General features: G+C 38.7%; 1 protein-coding gene across 1 annotated transcript in view; it reads right to left on the bottom strand.

The window, feature by feature from the left end:
• Positions 1-20,764, bottom strand: part of MED24 (mediator complex subunit 24) — a 359,234-nt gene that overhangs the window by 223,369 nt on the left and 115,101 nt on the right. The window contains exon 8 of the mRNA XM_067142734.2: positions 2,558-2,711. Coding sequence (XP_066998835.1) covers positions 2,558-2,711 — 154 coding nt within the window. The remainder of the gene's footprint in view (positions 1-2,557; positions 2,712-20,764) is intronic.

Raw genomic sequence — 20,764 nt, 5'->3', positions numbered from 1 at the left:
GATTCTGAATAGTTACCAGACATACACTGACGTGGCCATTAGTGGCACGTGATATCACCTATACTTGGACATGTCAATTTACAGCGCTGTAACCAGATATGCCAATGACGCCAGTCGTGCTAGGCTGTGCGCAGTCACCCAGTTCGAACTGTAATGTAGAGGCTGAAGACAGTGGCCGCGTCGTCAGTCACATCAACAGCAAGAACTCGTGGTGCTACAGTGTAAATAAAACAGAAAAACCAAGAACTCAATTCAAAAGATGTCTCTTATTTTGTGTTAAATTTTTTTTCAGTGAACGTTTCATTTTTTTTAAAGAAAATTATTTCAGTGTGGTGTTTTATGAACTTAAGAACAAAAAAAAGAATTTTTTTAAAAATCTCTTTAGTGTATATTTTATGTGCTTTCTGTTTCAATGAACATTGTTATATGTCCTTTATTTTCAGCGTTTTTTTTTTAAGGTGTTTTGTTATTTTCTAAACTATGCAGGAATTGGACTGCTAAAATTGTGAATAAAATTTTTATTTTTGGAGCTGTGCTCCAAATTAAAGGGGGGGAGTATGTTGTGATTATTGGGATTTGATTATTTGGACTCGGAAGACGGCGATAAATTATGTATGTAAAGGATTTATTCAATTGTTTGTTTTGGTTTTCCTCAGTATGTGAATTTTGGAATTGTTTAATTTGTTTGAAGTCGATATGATTTTAAAATTATTTGATTGTCATTGTAATTCTGGTGCATCCTGTACCACACGCGCCACATCGGCGTGGGAGATTTCCGGTTTCGTAAAGTTGCACAAATTTCGTAATTTCTAAGGGCTTCCTAAATGTTCTTTGTCAGCACTATTTTTTCTGCGCTCCTATTGGAGAAAATAAAAGGAAATGTGATTGGTAGGTGAAGGAAAACATCGTACGCTCATTGGCCGTGGTAATATTTCATAATTTCCGGGGAGAAGCGTTGTCGCTGGAGCCTTGCTCTGCGAGGGCGTCTTTTCTGTTTGACCACTGAAGGGAACGGTCACCTTCCAAGGTACGGGTCTTCTGGGCCCCACCATCCGGTAAGCACTGATTATTATTTTTTAACTTTTCTGGTATTCAGTTTCAGATGTAGTGTTTCATTTTTAATTTATCTTGCCGGAGCGTACCCGTGTTTCCTTCTGCTTCCAAATGTTATAATTATGACTTAGCCGTTTCGGTAAGTCGCCTCACTTTGTCAAGAGATAGTTCCCGTTTGTTGTTTTGTAAATTAATTGTTATACGCCTTTCGAAGTAATCCTTATCAGTAATATTTTTCTCGGGACTATCTCATTCATTCCGCTTCATCATGGAATATTCATCTTTAGGTCGGGTACCCTTTCTCAGAAGTGTTTTTGAGGGGGCTACCCACTGAAGATGCTCTGCTCCATGATTATACGTAAATTATTTTTCCTCCTTAGATGTATCTCTTCACTTTAGTATAACGTTACCTTCCTTTATTTATTTCGAACTGTTTTGGGTTTTTAAAGGTAACGCCACGACAGTGGAACGTCATGTGTGATGTTCCGGTGTAAAATAAATTTAATTACTAAATGCTACCCTCATGTAAATTGTAATGGTTGTTGAAATTATGCCGTCATTATTTTAATTGTATCTTGGTTATTGCTTTATATATGAAATCGAATCTAACTTGTTAAGTAAAGTTTAGGATTACATTGACTTCGCTTCTTCAGTGTTACCAATACCTTCCACCGCCTGGATATGGTTCCCAGCCGCTTCCCGGTTATCCTTTCTTAATAGTCATGTTGGTTAAACTGTTTGTTTATTTCCTGTGATTAATGTGCTTGCAAATTTAATTTCGTACATGTTGACATGCCTAGTGTACAGTACTTTTGGTGAAAGCATTACGGTAGCAAACATTTTCTCTTCTTTAAACCTATTAATTGTAACCTTACCCTTTGGAGAGGTTGCATATACCATCATTGCCATAGGACCTATCTGTGTCGGTGCGACGTAAAGCCACTTGTGAAAAAAAAAGAAAAAAAGAAAAAGAAAAAAGAAAAGGGAATTGTAGCTATTGGAAAAAATGGATTTGGACATGAAGTCATTGTTGAAAAAAAAATCCATTAGGAATGCTGTTTTGAGAATAATGGATTTGGGAAAGTGCCTGGTAATGAGTACCAGAGATATACAGAAAACATTTTTATAGATATTGAAGTATCAATAACTGACTTTAACATTTACCGTGTATAATTTTTCACACTTGATCATATTATCACCCAATCACAATCAATGACAAGTTTACACAATGTAAAAATATCATACATATATTTACTCATGTTTAAAAGTGATATGATAGAATCTGAGGATTCTGTTATTAATATGATTTTTTACTAATATGTATTAGTGTTATAAAAGTCATATTTTGTGCTTCAATATACTGAAAAGAAGTTCATCATTAGTCAATAAGGATTTTGTTCAGAGTTTAACTGTTAAGGCTTCATCATTAAGGTATTAAGTTTTTTCATATAGGGAATAATAATAATAATAATAATAATAATAATGAAAACAAATGGTTAAATACCTCGGGCCGTAAAATGAAGCTGACGGAGAATGGGAGGAACCTTAAGGAACGTGAAGGCTCCCCATTGAGATTCCTCACTTGTACCTAGCACATCATTCAGACTGATAAGACAAGCACGCATTATCTCCGAGTATAATCTTGCCATGCTATAACTCTGAAAACAAAAGGAGAAATATTTTTAAAAAAGATAAAATGGTAATCATTTTAAGTTACCTCAGCAATAGCCAACCATCTAATCAACTCTCCAACGGCAATATCAATCTACCAACTTGTCGTATTTTGAATTCCTACAAATGTAAAGTAGAGAATTACTGACTATCAACCATAGTTCCGATCTCAATATGTGAAAAACTAACCCATACTTTTAAGTAATAATAACTAAACTTACATCGTAATGGTCCACTTTTTCAACACTATATCGGCCTTGGCTGGCCATCATCAGCCTTAATAAAAAAAATTGTACAAAAACATCTAATGACTAAAGCAAATGTATAAACATACACAAATGACGTTAAAAGGTATTAAAAGCATCTGGGATGAACTATGTGCACAACACGTAAAATATGATGAAATTAAAATCAGGCTCTAAAATTCTTAGATGTGTTGCATCATGTTAAAATGTTTGATTAGTGCTTCTTGTTAAAATATCATGAAAATGCTGAAAAGTGCCTCTGTTGGAAATTGTCAATGGCTGAATCAAGGACAGCACACAAATATGATTAAATAGCTGGTACGTTCTTAGATTGCAGCTGGTAGAGATTAGCAATTCAATACGGTGTCCATGGAGTTATAAATGATGGCCAAAAATAATAAACTAAAAGGAGAGAGTGTGCTAATCAAATGACACAGGTTATATGAAACTTACCTTTCGTTGCGGCACGTAGTGCCTCATACTAACGGGGAGGAGTTGAGATTGTGAGATTCAAAGAAAAGGGGGAGGACGGGACAACGAGAGAACGGAGAAAAGGAAAGTGGAGAGAGGAGAAGGGGGATAAAGGCGGAGCCGAAGGATGTGGGAAAACAGATGGCTGATGAGGAAAGGCGCTGTGAATAGTATGAACAGTTAAATTACGACTTTTTGGTTTGACGTTTCAAAAAATGAGAATTAGAAGGTCAAACACGATATTTGGGCTTTCTGATATGTCATTAAGATTATAATTTGCGTTAAAATATTGATTTATATGTATGAAGCAGTTTTCTATAATGTTAAGGAGGGGTCCTTTGTTGATGATTTTGAGAATTTCCATATCTTGTTTTATGTCTGTGAATTTGTGATTATAGTCATGCATATGCTGTCCCACAGTTGAACATTTATTGTACTTCAGGGCATTAACGTGTCCTGAGTACCTTATATTAAAGCTCCTCCCAGTCTGTCCAACGTAAGAAGAATTACAATTGTTGCAAACTGTAACCGGTATTTCAGCGGTTATACGATACACAGTTGAAAGGGAGGAAAATAAATCAAATTACACGGTACTTTAAGCCCTAGGCACGCAATAAACATCAGATGAACTGCGCCTAATACACACAAACAAATATCAGGTTAGGCAACTTGACGACTATAAACAAGGAACGTGGAACGGGGGCTGGGAAACCTACCAAAGGCCATAGAGATGCGAAGGTTGCGGGTTTCCAGAAACATCAACGGTGATCTCTTGTTTTCAAAATTATTATTTTCAAAATGAACATTACAAAGTAAGTTTTGAACAAAATTCATCTATCCAAACAATCCAATCACATAATTTACGAATACAAGATTAGATGTGGTTTGACAAGAGCTTTGGTATTAGCCCAAGAAGTCAACCAGAAATATCTTAGCATAATCCAAGTTCTACAATACGTTTCTGAAGGTAAGAAGGCACACAAGATACAAATACAATTTAGAATGAAAGTAACAGTGCTTTCTATAACATCTGAGAAACATAACTGAAATAGGGGGAAATCAGAAATATCTAAACTTGGCGCAGAGGCCAGTTCAACTTGCTCCCACACCAAAAAAACTTCTGATGCGGGGCAGTGGAAACTAGCGTGCATCAAGTGACACAGACTTACTAGAGGCAAACCCCGAGGGAAATAAATTAATCTACAAATTACGTGTTTAGCAAAACAAGGAAAGGGGAACGCCTTGAAAGCAAACAGGCATGTCCAGCTGAAAAGCTAAGGCATCTGAAGTAATTGAGTGGCGAGTAGGGAAAACTCCTATATGAAAATGCCAGCGAACATTAAATATAATTTAAGGTGGAACTGAAATCGAGAGTGCTTACCCCAAGGTAGTCCATCCCGGGAGCGAGGAGTCGCCGTCCTGCGTCAAAACTTTGGACTAACAAGAGAACGAAAGACCACGAAATCCTGCCTCGCTCATTTAAGAAGGGAAGTCTGGCCTTGGTGCAATTACCGAGTGACCAATCAGAGCACAGGAGCTTGCCTATCGCCACCCAGATTCACCAATCACAACTCTTTATCCAGTCGCGATGTTTATACGATATTCCCGAACATATACGGACACTAATCGCGAACTTTACATTTTCCAGAATTAGTAAGGACATATTTCTAGAATCCACAACCGACAGGAGCCAACACACCCTATTCTAAAACTCTGCATCACAACCTTTTCTGGACTGTTCCAGCTATTACAGAACAATAATTTATAATCTAGTAGTTACTTAAGTAGATAAAGGGAATACAAATAAAACATACTACAAAATATTTTACACCATACAGGTTAGGTAGCTAAATGGAATATGAACAAAATATTCTACCACAATACTCCACAACATACAGTAAGTATACAAAAAAAAAAAAAGTTTACAAATAAAATATTCTACAACAACTTTCCACATCATAGAGATTCTATACAGGTTTCACAAATAATCCTGTATACACCTGATTTGAAAAACTATAGAACTTATGGCTGTGGCATTATGTAAGGCTTCTGCATTCGTATTATTGGTTTTGAAAACTACTTTTACATCATGTTTAAAGATGTTAGTGTCTTTGTAAATTTGTTCGTTGAACATAAAGGTAAAAAAAAAGAGGAGTTGTTGTGTTTATCTGTTTTCAAAGTGGTTGAGGGGAGATATTTATATGTACTGATTATTCTTTCAATAGAGAAACCATTGTATCCATTAGAATGAGTAATATTACGAATAGTGTTCAACTCATTTTTGAGGTCTCTTTTTGACATTCGAACACTGAATGCTCGGTACACCATGCTGTTGTATGTTGCTCGTTTGTGAATTTGAGGGTGTGAAGAATCTTGATGGATTGTAGTGATGGTTTGGGTAGGTTTCCTGAAAATCTCATATCTTAAGGAGCCCAGGTGCCTGATAATAGTTAAGTCTAAGAAATTAATTTTCTGTCCAATTTGGGATTCAAGTGAGAATTTTATATGCGGATCAATGTTATTTAGATTAATGAGAGTGGTAGCAGTGTCTGTTATGCTCTCATTGATAATTGCTATGGTGCCACCTACGTATCTTGCTCAGAAAAGGATGTTGTCAAAGTTATCAATTTTGGCGTGTTCCAAAAAATCCAAGTAAATCTCGGCCAATAAATTTTCGGCTGTAGGACAGCATATGCATGACTATATTCACAAATTCACAGACATAAAACAAGGTAGGGAAATTCTCAAAATCAACAAAGGACCCCTCCTTAACATTATAGAAAGGTGCTTCATACATGTCAATATTTTAACGCAAATTATAATCTTAATGACATATCAGAAAAGCCAAATATCGTGTTTGACCTTCTAATTCCTATTTTTAGAAACGTCAAACCAAAAAGTCGTAATTCAATTGTTCATACTATTCACAGCGCCTTTCCTCAGCAGCCATCTGTTTTCCCACATCCTTCGGCTCCGCCTTTATCCCCCTTCTCCTCTCTCCACTTTCCTTTTCTCCGTTCTCTCCTTGCCCCGCCCTCCCCCTTTTCTTTGAATCTCACAATCTCAACTCCTCCTCGTTAGTATGAGGCACCAGATGCCGCAACGAAAGGTAAGTTTCATATAACCTGTGCCATTCAATTAGCATTCTCTCTCCTTTAATTTATTAATTTTTGACTATCATTCATTCACATTAACTTTGTGGACACTGCATTGAATTGCTAATCTCTACCAGCTGCAATCTAAGAACATGCCAGCAATTTAATCATATCTTAGTGTGCCATCCTTGATTCGACCATTAACAATTTCCAACAGAGGCACTTTTCAGCATTTTCATGATTTTTAACAAGAAGCACTAATGGAATATTTTAACATGATGCAGCGCATCTAAAAATTTTAGAGCCTGATTTTAATTTCATCATATTTTACGTGTTGTGCACATAGTTCATCCCAGATGCTTTTAATACCTTTTAACATCATTTGTGTATGTTCATACATTTGTTTTAGTCATTAGATGTGTTTGTGCAGTTTTATATTAAGGCTGATGATGGCCAGCCAAGGCCGAAACTAGTTCCTTGATTAAAAATGTAATGTAAGCATTGCATAATATAGTATTGAAAAGGTGGACCATTATGACATAAATTTATTTATTATTGTGATCACAATACGGATCAAAACCATGAAGTTTATATATCCATACTTTCAAGTATTTTTATATTCTGTTATGGTGGAGTCTAGCACAGTCTAGTTAATAATTGTGGTTGAACTTCAAAGTTATTATATGTTTAAGCAATTCTGCCGTGTTTGTTAGCATAATGTGTAGTTTATATTCAGGTTAGTAAGCATTTATAATCTAAATATTACAAAGGAATAAACAAGTGAGACATTTATAATAATTTATTAAGTGAATATAATTTGTCCAGGCCCAAAATACAAATGAAACAAATCCTAGCTAAAGTAGATTATGTGACCAGCTAGAAGAAAGAGGAGGATCAGATTTTGCAGATGGTGAAGCTAATCCCAAACACCTGAGTGGTGACGGTGATAATGCAGAGTTTACTGGTGATTTATTGCTTCCCACATACAGTAAATTGATGATAGAGATGAGGAAAATGGCACCCCTGCCACTAACATGTGGACTAGAGGTACACTCCCTCAAGCATATCACGCTGTCTGCTGTGTACATGCATGTAGACAATCTTCAATAGTTCTGTGAAAAACTCACCTACACATTTTCAAATTTTGCCAGATAATACAGTGATATGGTGGTCGGGCCAGTTCAGTCCGCTACGGTAATAGAATAGACCATACAGCCAGCGACTCTGCGCCGAGTGTTGTGTGGCGAGAAATAACTTGACCCCCTAAGAGGACCAATGGCTTTGGGCGAATGAGTTGTCTTAGGTAGGGTGATGGAACAGGAAATGACACTGGAACCCATCAAGCAACATCTGTCCCCAGAGGCGGCTGCAGAAGGTGTCTATACTCCATACTACGAGCAGCCTCAACACCTGCCGGTAGCAGCTCCAAAATGCCTTTGGGAGTGGTAAACCCATTGTAATAACACCCTAGAAATGAATGAAAATATTGTGCAGCCTTGGAAAATGCTAGGACGTATCCTGCAGGTGACGTACAGTTCTTCAGGTACTGGGGAAGCTGTAATAAGTCGGCGACCAGTATCACAGTACTATATATCCGAACTGGGACAGTCAACTTTCTAACCCTGACAGACGTCGAAGAGCTGATAGAGTTCATGAAAGAGAAGGACACAGCCATCCTAGTGAAACAAAATGGAGAGGAAGAAAGGAAAGAAAATTGAAGAAAGGTATAGGCTTGTTTTACAATGAAGGACAGGATGCAGTAAACAGAGTAAGAATGATCATTAGACAGAATGTCCTGGAATATGTGGAGGAGGTGAAGAAGATGAATGACAGAATGATCATAGCATGGATACAGTTTGAGGCAGGAACACGCAATCTATTCCAAGTATATGCTCCACAAAATGGAAATAAAGAAGAAAATACAGAACAATTCCTTGAAAAAATGGAAAAATACACAGAAGACAAGGAAGTTAATATAATGGGAGATCTGAATGCACAAGTGGGAAGACAGAGACTGAGAAGAGATCCTGGGGCGATATTGATATGCAACAAGAATAAAGAATGTGGTATGTTAATGGACTTCTGCCAGAGGAACCAACTAATAACAGGAAACACATGGTTCAGGAAGAAAAATAACCAGGACATTACCAGGTATGGATGGAGAGAAAGATGAACTAAAACGTCGATTGATTACATATTAGTAGAAAAAGGACATCGGAAAGATCTTACAGATTTATTACAGCTGTGCCCGAGGAAGCCTTTGGGGGTGACCACAGAGCAGTGAGGGCAAAGTTGAAAATAGGCAAGGTCACAAAACTACAAGGAAGAAGAGAAAGAAAGATTAGAGTTTGGAGATTGAAGGAAAAGGTGGTTCAGGAAGAGTTTAGGAACGAATTACAAAAACTGATACCAAATACAGATAGTAGTCATCTTAACCCTCTCCCGCCCATAGCGTAGTAATGTGTAGCGCGAAAGCTTAGGGCCTCCCGCCCATAGCGTAGTAAAGCGTACTTGTACTTGTAGTCACATGTATGAGCCATCTATCGGCCAATAGACAAATATAAATTACTGTTACTAGCATGTGCACTTCCTAGAGACCAAAGATAAGTTTTCTTCTTTTAAAACCTTAGCAGGAGTATTAGAACACGAAATACGGAAGGCAGTGACATATTGTAAACAAACATGTCGACGCGCGATAACGACATTGAACGTTTGGTGAATGATAATTCTGACTATGAAACTGTTAGTAGGAACTCAGTGACGTGGAAAGTGAAAATGAAAGTGACGATATTTCAGGAAATGACGACATACACATGCGTGATGACATAGATTGTAGGCCTAACTTTCAGTGGACAAATACATTGTCTTACGTCGAACCGGCGGACTTTACTGAAGAGGTAGGACCTTGCCATTCTCTTCCTGTGAGTAGTACAGCATTAGAGTATTTCTCCCTTATATTTGATGAAAACATTTTCAATTTAATTTCCCAGAAAAAACTTTTGTACAATATACATTTTTATAAATGTCTGCATTAATGATGGCTGAAAAGAATTGCTTTAATTCTGAGGAAAACATGCATTTTAATATGGGCGGGAAAGGGTTAAACAGGAATGGAATAATTTTAAGAGTGCAAGAGCCCGATATATGGATGCAAACAGAATTTGCAAAAAATTAGTACCCCAAGAAAAGTTGGAAAACATTTACTTAGGAAGTAAAGGAAGATTTGAACTGTGGGAAAAAATTATTATTTGGAATTATAAGAAACTGTACGATCTGATGAACACAGGACTTGCGGTGAAGAAAGGGTATTTCAGTGAATTGCTGAACATGAGAAATCAGACATGTGGAGAAGATATCCAGGCAGCAGGAATAGAAGAAGTAACTGAGAGGGAATCAGACATTGCAATGAGGGAGGTGGAATGGGCAGTTAAAAAGATGAAGATCGGAAAAATTGTGCAATAAATGAAGCAGCCATAGAAATAATCAAGGCTGCAGGACTCCAGTGGACTTATACACTCATGTTCATAAAAACCAGAACATCCTGAAAGACTAGAGATACGAAGTTCATATTCACAGGACATGTACATTAGTATGTTCTGAATAAATGATATACTGTACGTCTTTCCTATCCTATCGTCACCTTAACACCTATCCAGGTCGGTGTGACAAAGAAAATCGTACATTTAAAAAGGGCATCATACGCAACCATTAACCCGGCTCAAGGGAGAGAGGGTCACCTTCCCTGTTCTCCACTTGAGTAATTCTTGACTGGCGCATCCACGCTGTGGGGGTGGGCACCCTCCACATCAGTAGGCCGGTGTGAAAAGATGGCTAAGTTCAGACAGGGACCCAGCAACACGGGGTATAACATGGAACCCATGCCCAGGGTTACAGGCGAAGACCTTAACGGCATCTTTGGCAGAGATGGCGGATGAGAAAATCCATCCTCCCTGGGGATAATTAGAAGAGGACACCACTGCCTTGTGGAGAAGAGGAATCTTCAAAGGCTAAGTGAGTAAACCCAGAAAGAAAATCCTCACCTGTGTAAGGCCTAGCAAGTCAACAGTTGAGTAGGAATATACTGCTTTCAAACCTACAACAAGCCTCGGATGGAAGAATATCGAACTTGAGAAGAAATGAATATATAAACATCCTTGCACTGGAAACAGATGATGGTAGCTTAATACAAACAGAGGAAGGGATCAGGGATGAAATGAAGAAGTACTTCAACATGTTGTTAAATGGAGATGAGGGCAACACCATCACCAATGACTGTAGTGTAGATGAAGCCAAAAACAACAAATACCCATTAACATGGCTTGAGGTAGAAACAGCACTAAAGAGCATGCGAAATGGGAAGTCCCCAGGCTTTGATGTTCTCATCTCAGACATGATAAAGATAGCTGGAATACCAGGCTTGAATTGGCTATATAGTGTTATCAGTGATTTGGGAAAGAAACAAAATCCCAGAAGATTGCAGTAAAGGAGTCATCATCCCACTGTTCAAAAAGGGCAACCGATGGAAATGTGGAAATTACAGAGGCATCATGCTGTTCTCACACTCACGGAAGCTGCTGGAAAAGATCATAGAAATGAGACTTAAGAAGAAGATAGTGGAACCTTTGCTTGAGGAGGAACAACACGGGTTCAGGAAAGGTTGAAGTACTGTGGATCATATCTTTGCAGTAAAAATGCTGACAGAAAAGTACTGGGAATACGGAAGAAATCTTGTGATTGCATTTGTGGACATTGAAAAAGCATATGATAGTGATCCTCGAAACAAGATATGGGAATGTCTGGAAGACCTAAAGGTGCCAAGGTGCTTAACTGACAAAGTCAAGATGCTATACCAGAAGTGCTACAGCTGTGTCCAGATAGGCAAAGGACGATCGAAATGGTTTGAAACAAAGAGAGGTGTCCAACATGGATGTGCTCTGTCACCACTCCTGTTTGTAACAGTAATGGACAAGGTCATCAAATCTGTCAAGAAAATGGACAGTGAACCAAACGCCCTGGTATTTGCTGATGATGTGCTTTTATGGGGAGAGACAGAAGCTGAAGTTCAGAAGAAACTTAATGGATGGAACAACACATTCAAAAATTTTAGACTGAAGATGAGCAAAACAAAGACAGTGGAAATGACCATTAACAGGGAAGGAACAAGCTCAAATATATTTCTGGAAGGAGCAAAAATCGAATCAGCTTCCCACTTCAAGTACCTCGGAACACAATCTCGAAAAACAACACTGTTAGGCAGGAAATACTCAGCAGGACACAGAAAGGATCAAACTTCTACAGTCAAGTCAGAAATCTTCTCTGGGACTGCAAAATACCACAAAAAGCAAAAACAATCATGTACCACACTTACTTCGTGACAATCCTCATGTACGGTTTAGAGACATGTAACCCTACTAAACAAAGACCTCAGTAGAATTCAAGCAACTGAAATGAGATTCATTAGAACCAGGAACCAAACTACCACAAAGGACAAGATCAGAAATGAATAGGAAAGTAGCTGGTATTGAGGTTCGTATTACTAGTGTCAAAGAAACGCAGACTTCAGTGGTATGGGCACATAATGAGAATGAACAGGGAAAGACCTGCCAGAAAATATTTTGACCTTAATCTTGTAGGAAGAAGACAACAGGGAAGACCAAGAAAATGTTGGATGGAGACTGTAAGATCAGATGTGGAGGAGAGAGGACACAAATGGGAGAATGTACTGGAACAGAAGATGTATGAAAACAGAAGGAGATGGCGAGCGCTTGTACACCACACCCGGGAAACTGGAGTTGGGAAATGATGATGATGATGATTTATTATTATAGCACGTAAGTACAGGCAATGACAGTGTGCAGTATTTTTAGAGTGTGTGCAGTATTTATTGGTTGGGGAAATAAAATATATTTTTGAAGTGTATGTAGTATTTATTGGCGATGATGGGAAATGCTCAAATTCCAGTTTTTAAACAACAGTGCATGAAAATTGTAATTACGACTAGTTCTTTTTAATGTGAACCTGTGATAGATGATGACAGTAATGCTGAAACTGATAACAAATGAGGTGAAGTCTATTTGTTAACAGCAGCAATAAAATGTTAATGTTTTATTTTACCAGTAATTAATGCTATACAGGGTGAACTTTAAATAAAACCGACAAACTGCAGGGACTTATTCCTGACTGGGAATTTATTTATTCATTTATTTATTCACGAAGCACAAGATACAGCTACACTGAGCAAATTTCACTTGCACTGTCAAATGTAAACTGTCCTATGAACATGTGACCGGAAATGCATCGTTGCGACGGTTGAGGGCACGGACGAATGAAATTTTCTCTGACTACTTGCAGTGTGTTTCTTCTGTTGCAGATAGTGTGATTGAAGCAGCGTACTGTCGGAAGAAGAATGGTCCGGTATTCATGTCGGGAACAAGCCGAGATGGTGCTTGTGTACGGCCAAGCCAATGGAAACGGTCGAGAGGCAGCACGGCTATACCAAAACAAGTACCCTCACAGACACCAACCACGTCACACAACGTTTCAAGCCATTTTTGGGTGTGATCATGGGTCCTTTCAGACAGACGAATGTGCAGGGAGGCAGTGGACTGTGCATACATCAGATATGGAGGAACAGGTTCTACAGGACATTGAGACGAACCCTAGTACAAGCTCCAGGCAAGTGGCCCGCCAACATGGTGTAAGCCAGACTATGATTATGTCTATCCTGCATGTGAGCCGCTATTATCCCTATCACCTGCAATGAGTGCGAGGATTATCAGCAGCGGATTTCCGTCTATGGGAAGGATTTTGTCGATGGTTTTTGTACCAGGCTATCACAGTTATGGGATTTCTGTCGTCAATCCTCTTTACCGATGAAGCAACCTTTACCAGAAATGGCATCGTCAATCTGCATAATCGTCATCTGTAGGCTACAGAAAATCCTCGGGGAATGGTTGAAGCATCTCACCAGCATCGGTACAGCATCAATATTTGGGCAGCAATTCTTGCCGACCACATACTTGGACCAGTTATTATTCCACAACGCCTCAACGGAGGAACGTACCTGGACTTCCTGAAGAATACTCTGCCTGGATTGCTTGAGAAAGTACCTTTGGCAATAAGACAGGTTATGTGGTTTCTGCATGATGGAGCACCACCCCACTTCCGCATTACAGTTTGCCAACCCTCAACAACATCTTCCCCAGGCGCTGGATAGGACGCGGAGGCCCTGTTGCCTGGCCTCCTAGATCACCGGACTTAAACCCCCTGGATTTTTACCTCTGCGGACATTGGAAAAGCGTTGTGTATGCTACACCAGTTCCTGATGTACAGACCCTTCAACAGTGTGTTCATGATGCCGGTGACACTATTCGGCGAGAAGCTGGAACGTGCGAAAGAGTGAGGCAATCCATGATACGATGTCTGAATGCGTGCATTGCAGCCCATGGAGGCCACTTCGAACATCTGCTGTGACGTGGATGCGATTCAGCTATGTACCGTGTTCCAGGACTATCTGTTGTCGTTGCACGCACACCGTCCATTTCTGGACACATGTTCGTAGGACATTTTTCCTCCATTTCCAGCCAGGAATCAGTCCCTGCAGTTTGTCGGTTTTATTAAAGTTCACCCTGTATTTTATTTCCAATTTGAAGTTATGGGAACCTGTATGCCATTAGTATTTCATTATCTCAGTTACACAGCTGATTCTAGTTATCAACCCATTTGCAGCAAGACCAGCAATAAATTGTTTGTAATAGTTAGCTACTGGTTTGTTATACTACTACCAATGCTATAGATTATTTCACGTTTGAGATGGTGCATGTTTTAATATGTCCAATGTTTTTGTTACAAATGTTTCCTCGCATAAAATGCACCCTAGACTTTGGTTATAAAAATTGGAGAAAAAAGTGTGTCTATAATGCGGATAGATATGGTAATATATTTAGTACATAAAAATTTAGAATTATATAAAAACAATGTGGAAAACACGTAAAATCTATGTGCAATACAAGATACAACTGGTAAATTGATGATGAAGTAAACTATACATTTTCCATTTCCAGTAGAGAGAAGAGGTTAAAAATACATTTTACATCCAATAATAACACAAATGGGAGCTCCATAATTATACAGAAAAGATCATAGAAATGGTCAGGAAGAGACATATGACTTTCTATGGACATATCGAGGGCTCAGAATAAGGTTCTATCGCATGTTTGGTAAACTTTACAGGAGAGCTTTTTTAAAGTTTGGTGAATAATAAGTTCAAAATCAATAAAGATTTTAAAAACTATTCTTGCTGGTTTGTTGGCTTGACTAATTGTTAATGATTTATTGAGAATAAAGTGACCAAAATGTATTGCCCTGGTGGTGAAATAAAATAAAATAAAAAGTCTGTTCTCAAATAGAACCTTGTATTTCAAACTAACATTTATTTCTCAGTTAGTACTTTGGTTTTCTAAGGTGTGAATATATTGCTTCGTAATTAATTTTTAGTGAAACATAAAACCTGGTCAGTCATTCTTGGAAAATGTTTTTAAATAATAAAGCTCCTTTTTTTTTTTTTTTTTACATCGCACCAACTAAGATAGGTTTCTATGGCGATGGTTAGGTACGAAAGAGCTAGGAGCAGGAAGGAAGCGGCCATAGGATTTAATTAAGGTATAGATCCTGCATTTTGTCTGGTGCAAAATTGGGAAACCACGGAAAAACCTCTTCAGAGCTGCCAACAATGGGGTTCAAGCCCATTATCTCGCAAATTAAGTTCCTAATTACTCATATTCCTCTAAGTTTAATTATAGATTAATCATTAAGGAAATGAAGGAATCTTTTATGAATGTTGTGACTAAGACTAAAGTAAACTGTATTATTGTAAATTAATGAGTTTATTGATTTATTTATCTTTAAACATTACAATACACAAACAACAGCATTACATTTTACGAAGAATACCAAAATGTATTCTGGTCTTTAACAATAGTATTGAAACAAAAAATTGTATTAACTTCCTATTCTATACTCTTCTTTATACAGATTTCTACTGTTTGAAGAGGTTTCCAAAATAAATTTGATCAATATGTGGCATCCACTTATACAATGATTGAATATCAGCAATTTCTTCTTTCACAAGTTTGGTTCTCGTTACAGTTTCATGTATAGGTGGAAATCTAAGTTCATTAATACTTACTTTTAGTTTTTCACTGCACAAGCCAAGTTAACCGTATGACATTGAGATTCTCCATGGGAAAGCTTATATCCAATTTGAAATGGGGTACCTTGTTAAAAAAATCAATTGATTAACTTTACTAAGGGCTGGTATTATAATAGAGGTTTAAACTGCTGGTTCAGTTTAAACTTTAGTCACTGTTAGTCACGTATTATAAAATTTTACTGCCACTCATCTACCATTTAAACTGAAGTTTAAGAATACATAACCTCACAACATGGCAGAACGCATGGATCTCGAAGATATTTTTGAGGTGTTTAAAGAAATACAAAGCGATGATGAAGAAGCAGTTTAAATCATTGAACGACCTTGGGCACCACAAGGTTTTCGAGCAAGGGCACATCACTTTCATATATGAAATGAAACAGAGTTTTTAAATAGGTTTAGGCTTACAAAACAGATGGTCATAACCCTACTTCAGCAAATTGGTGCTAGAATAGAACAGAAACGCAAAGGTAAGAATGTAAAAATGACTTTTTGAACTGTTTGAATATCAAAAGTGTAAATTTTAGAAAATAAAGAATTTTCTTCTATTTCATAAATCATGCTGTAGAACCCCTCGGTCAGCTACTAATAGCATTGAGGTTTTATGCCTCCGGTAGTATGTTTATTACAATGGGAGAGTTCAGAGGAATTCATAAGGCCACTGTTTCACGGACTAATTGCACAAGCATTTCTATTTCCTTACCAGTAAAATTAGGCCAATATTTATTGTTTTTATCCGCCATATTACCTACAAGAAGTAAACAAAACATTATCGATAGTCATCTTTTCTTGCAAGACACTACTACCACGATCGTATATTTCCTTCTTCACCTCAGTTTTACTTAGGCTGGCCATTATAAGACTCAACATTGGTTTAAACTCAAGTTACAGTTTAACTCATTATAATACCGGCCCTAAAAGGAACATTTATTTTTGCTAGGGGCTTTACGTCGCACCGACACAGATAGGTCTCCAAATGGAAATTCTAAGTTCCCATGAAGGGAATTAGATTCTTTTCCACCAATAGAGCATATCAAAAATCAGATCAAAAATTAGATGGATGGCTTTTCCGGCGTTTGCTCTATTAACCAGCGTTTCGTCTTAGGTCTGACACTAGACTCATCAGAGTGGGATGTGTCAGACCCTACCCACTGACGCTGGGGTGTATGCAGGTGAACTTATCAGAAGCTTATTTGTGAAGCACAGTCTGATAACTGCATACGGGAGATAAAACTCCACAATGGAAATAATGCCCGCCTAGCAATTCCAAATGGAAATTCTAAGTTCCCATGAAGGGAATTAGATTCTTTTCCACCAATAGAGCATATCAAAAATCAGATCAAAATTAGATGGATGGCTTTTCCGGCGTTTGCTCTATTAATCAGCGTTTCGTCTTAGGTCTGACACTAGACTCTTCAGAGTGGGATGTGTCAGACCCTACCCACTGACGCTGGGGTGTATGCAGGTGAACTTATCAGAAGCTTATTTGTGAAGCACAGTCTGATAACTGCATACGGGAGATAAAACTCCACAATGGAAATAATGCCCGCCTAGCAATTCCAAATGGAAATTCTAAGTTCCCATGAAGGGAATTAGATTCTTTTCCACCAATAGAGCATATCAAAAATTAGATGGATGGCTTTTCCGGCGTTTGCTCTATTAACCAGCGTTTCGTCTTAGGTCTGACACTAGACTCTTCAGAGTGGGATGTGTCAGACCCTACCCACTGACGCTGGGGTGTATGCAGGTGAACTTATCAGAAGCTTATTTGTGAAGCACAGTCTGATAACTGCATACGGGAGATAAAACTCCACAATGGAAATAATGCCCGCCTAGCAATTCCAAATGGAAATTCTAAGTTCCCATGAAGGGAATTAGATTCTTTTCCACCAATAGAGCATATCAAAAATTAGATGGATGGCTTTTCCGGCGTTTGCTCTATTAACCAGCGTTTCGTCTTAGGTCTGACACTAGACTCTTCAGAGTGGGATGTGTCAGACCCTACCCACTGACGCTGGGGTGTATGCAGGTGAACTTATCAGAAGCTTATTTGTGAAGCACAGTCTGATAACTGCATACGGGAGATAAAACTCCACAATGGAAATAATGCCCGCCTAGCAATTCCAAATGGAAATTCTAAGTTCCCATGAAGGGAATTAGATTCTTTTCCACCAATAGAGCATATCAAAAATCAGATCAAAAATTAGATGGATGGCTTTTCCGGCGTTTGCTCTATTAACCAGTGTTTCGTCTAATTCCCTTCATGGGAACTTAGAATTTCCATTTGGAATTGCTAGGCGGGCATTATTTCCATTGTGGAGTTTTATCTCCCGTATGCAGTTATCAGACTGTGCTTCACAAATAAGCTTCTGATAAGTTCACCTGCATACACCCCAGCGTCAGTGGGTAGGGTCTGACACATCCCACTCTGAAGAGTCTAGTGTCAGACCTAAGACGAAACGCTGGTTAATAGAGCAAACGCCGGAAAAGCCATCCATCTAATTTTTGATCTGATTTTTGATATGCTCTATTGGTAGAAAAGAATCTAATTCCCTTCATGGGAACTTAGAATTTCCATTTGGAATTGCTAGGCGGGCATTATTTCCATTGTGGAGTTTTATCTCCCGTATGCAGTTATCAGACTGTGCTTCACAAATAAGCTTCTGATAAGTTCACCTGCATACACCCCAGCGTCAGTGGGTAGGGTCTGACACATCCCACTCTGAAGAGTCTAGTGTCAGACCTAAGACGAAACGCTGGTTAATAGAGCAAACGCCGGAAAAGCCATCCATCTAATTTTTGATATGCTCTATTGGTGGAAAAGAATCTAATTCCCTTCATGGGAACTTAGAATTTCCATTTGGAATTGCTAGGCGGGCATTATTTCCATTGTGGAGTTTTATCTCCCGTATGCAGTTATCAGACTGTGCTTCACAAATAAGCTTCTGATAAGTTCACCTGCATACACCCCAGCGTCAGTGGGTAGGGTCTGACACATCCCACTCTGAAGAGTCTAGTGTCAGACCTAAGACGAAACGCTGGTTAATAGAGGAAAAGCCATCCATCTAATTTTTGATCTGATTTTTGATATGCTCTATTGGTAGAAAAGAATCTAATTCCCTTCATGGGAACTTAGAATTTCCATTTGGAATTGCTAGGCGGGCATTATTTCCATTGTGGAGTTTTATCTCCCGTATGCAGTTATCAGACTGTGCTTCACAAATAAGCTTCTGATAAGTTCACCTGCATACACCCCAGCGTCAGTGGGTAGGGTCTGACACATCCCACTCTGAAGAGTCTAGTGTCAGACCTAAGACGAAACGCTGGTTAATAGAGCAAACGCCGGAAAAGCCATCCATCTAATTTTTGATATGCTCTATTGGTGGAAAAGAATCTAATTCCCTTCATGGGAACTTAGAATTTCCATTTGGAATTGCTAGGCGGGCATTATTTCCATTGTGGAGTTTTATCTCCCGTATGCAGTTATCAGACTGTGCTTCACAAATAAGCTTCTGATAAGTTCACCTGCATACACCCCAGCGTCAGTGGGTAGGGTCTGACACATCCCACTCTGAAGAGTCTAGTGTCAGACCTAAGACGAAACGCTGGTTAATAGAGGAAAAGCCATCCATCTAATTTTTGATCTGATTTTTGATATGCTCTATTGGTAGAAAAGAATCTAATTCCCTTCATGGGAACTTAGAATTTCCATTTGGAATTGCTAGGCGGGCATTATTTCCATTGTGGAGTTTTATCTCCCGTATGCAGTTATCAGACAGTGCTTCACAAATAAGCTTCTGATAAGTTCACCTGCATACACCCCAGCGTCAGTGGGTAGGGTCTGACACATCCCACTCTGAAGAGTCTAGTGTCAGACCTAAGACGAAACGCTGGTTAATAGAGCAAACGCCGGAAAAGCCATCCATCTAATTTTTGATCTGATTTTTGATATGCTCTATTGGTGGAAAAGAATCTAATTCCCTTCATGGGAACTTAGAATTTCCATTTGGAATTGCTAGGCGGGCATTATTTCCATTGTGGAGTTTTATCTCCCGTATGCAGTTATCAGACTGTGCTTCACAAATAAGCTTCTGATAAGTTCACCTGCATACACCCCAGCGTCAGTGGGTAGGGTCTGACACATCCCACTCTGAAGAGTCTAGTGTCAGACCTAAGACGAAACGCTGGTTAATAGAGCAAACGCCGGAAAAGCCATCCATCTAATTTTTTATCTGATTTTTGATATGCTCTATTGGTGGAAAAGAATCTAATTCCCTTCATGGGAACTTAGAATTTCCATTTGGAATTGCTAGGCGGGCATTATTTCCATTGTGGAGTTTTATCTCCCGTATGCAGTTATCAGACTGTGCTTCACAAATAAGCTTCTGATAAGTTCACCTGCATACACCCCAGCGTCAGTGGGTAGGGTCTGACACATCCCACTCTGAAGAGTCTAGTGTCAGACCTAAGACGAAACGCTGGTTAATAGAGCAAACGCCGGAAAAGCCATCCATCTAATTTTTGATCTGATTTTTGATATGCTCTATTGGTAGAAAAGAATCTAATTCCCTTCATGGGAACTTAGAATTTCCATTTGGAATTGCTAGGCGGGCATTATTTCCATTGTGGAGTTTTATCTCCCGTATGCAGTTATCAGACTGTGCTTCACAAATAAGCTTCTGATAAGTTCACCTGCATACACCCCAGCGTCAGTGGGTAGGGTCTGACACATCCCACTCTGAAGAGTCTAGTGTCAGACCTAAGACGAAACGCTGGTTAATAGAGCAAACGCCGGAAAAGCCATCCATCTAATTTTTGATATGCTCTATTGGTGGAAAAGAATCTAATTCCCTTCATGGGAACTTAGAATTTCCATTTGGAATTGCTAGGCGGGCATTATTTCCATTGTGGAGTTTTATCTCCCGTATGCAGTTATCAGACTGTGCTTCACAAATAAGCTTCTGATAAGTTCACCTGCATACACCCCAGCGTCAGTGGGTAGGGTCTGACACATCCCA

Source organism: Anabrus simplex, chromosome 3, assembly GCF_040414725.1.
Source record: "Anabrus simplex isolate iqAnaSimp1 chromosome 3, ASM4041472v1, whole genome shotgun sequence".
Taxonomy (NCBI): Eukaryota; Metazoa; Arthropoda; class Insecta; order Orthoptera; family Tettigoniidae; genus Anabrus; species Anabrus simplex.
The sequence above is the reverse complement of the archived record's forward strand: the minus strand, read 5'-3'. Positions and strand labels throughout refer to the sequence as shown.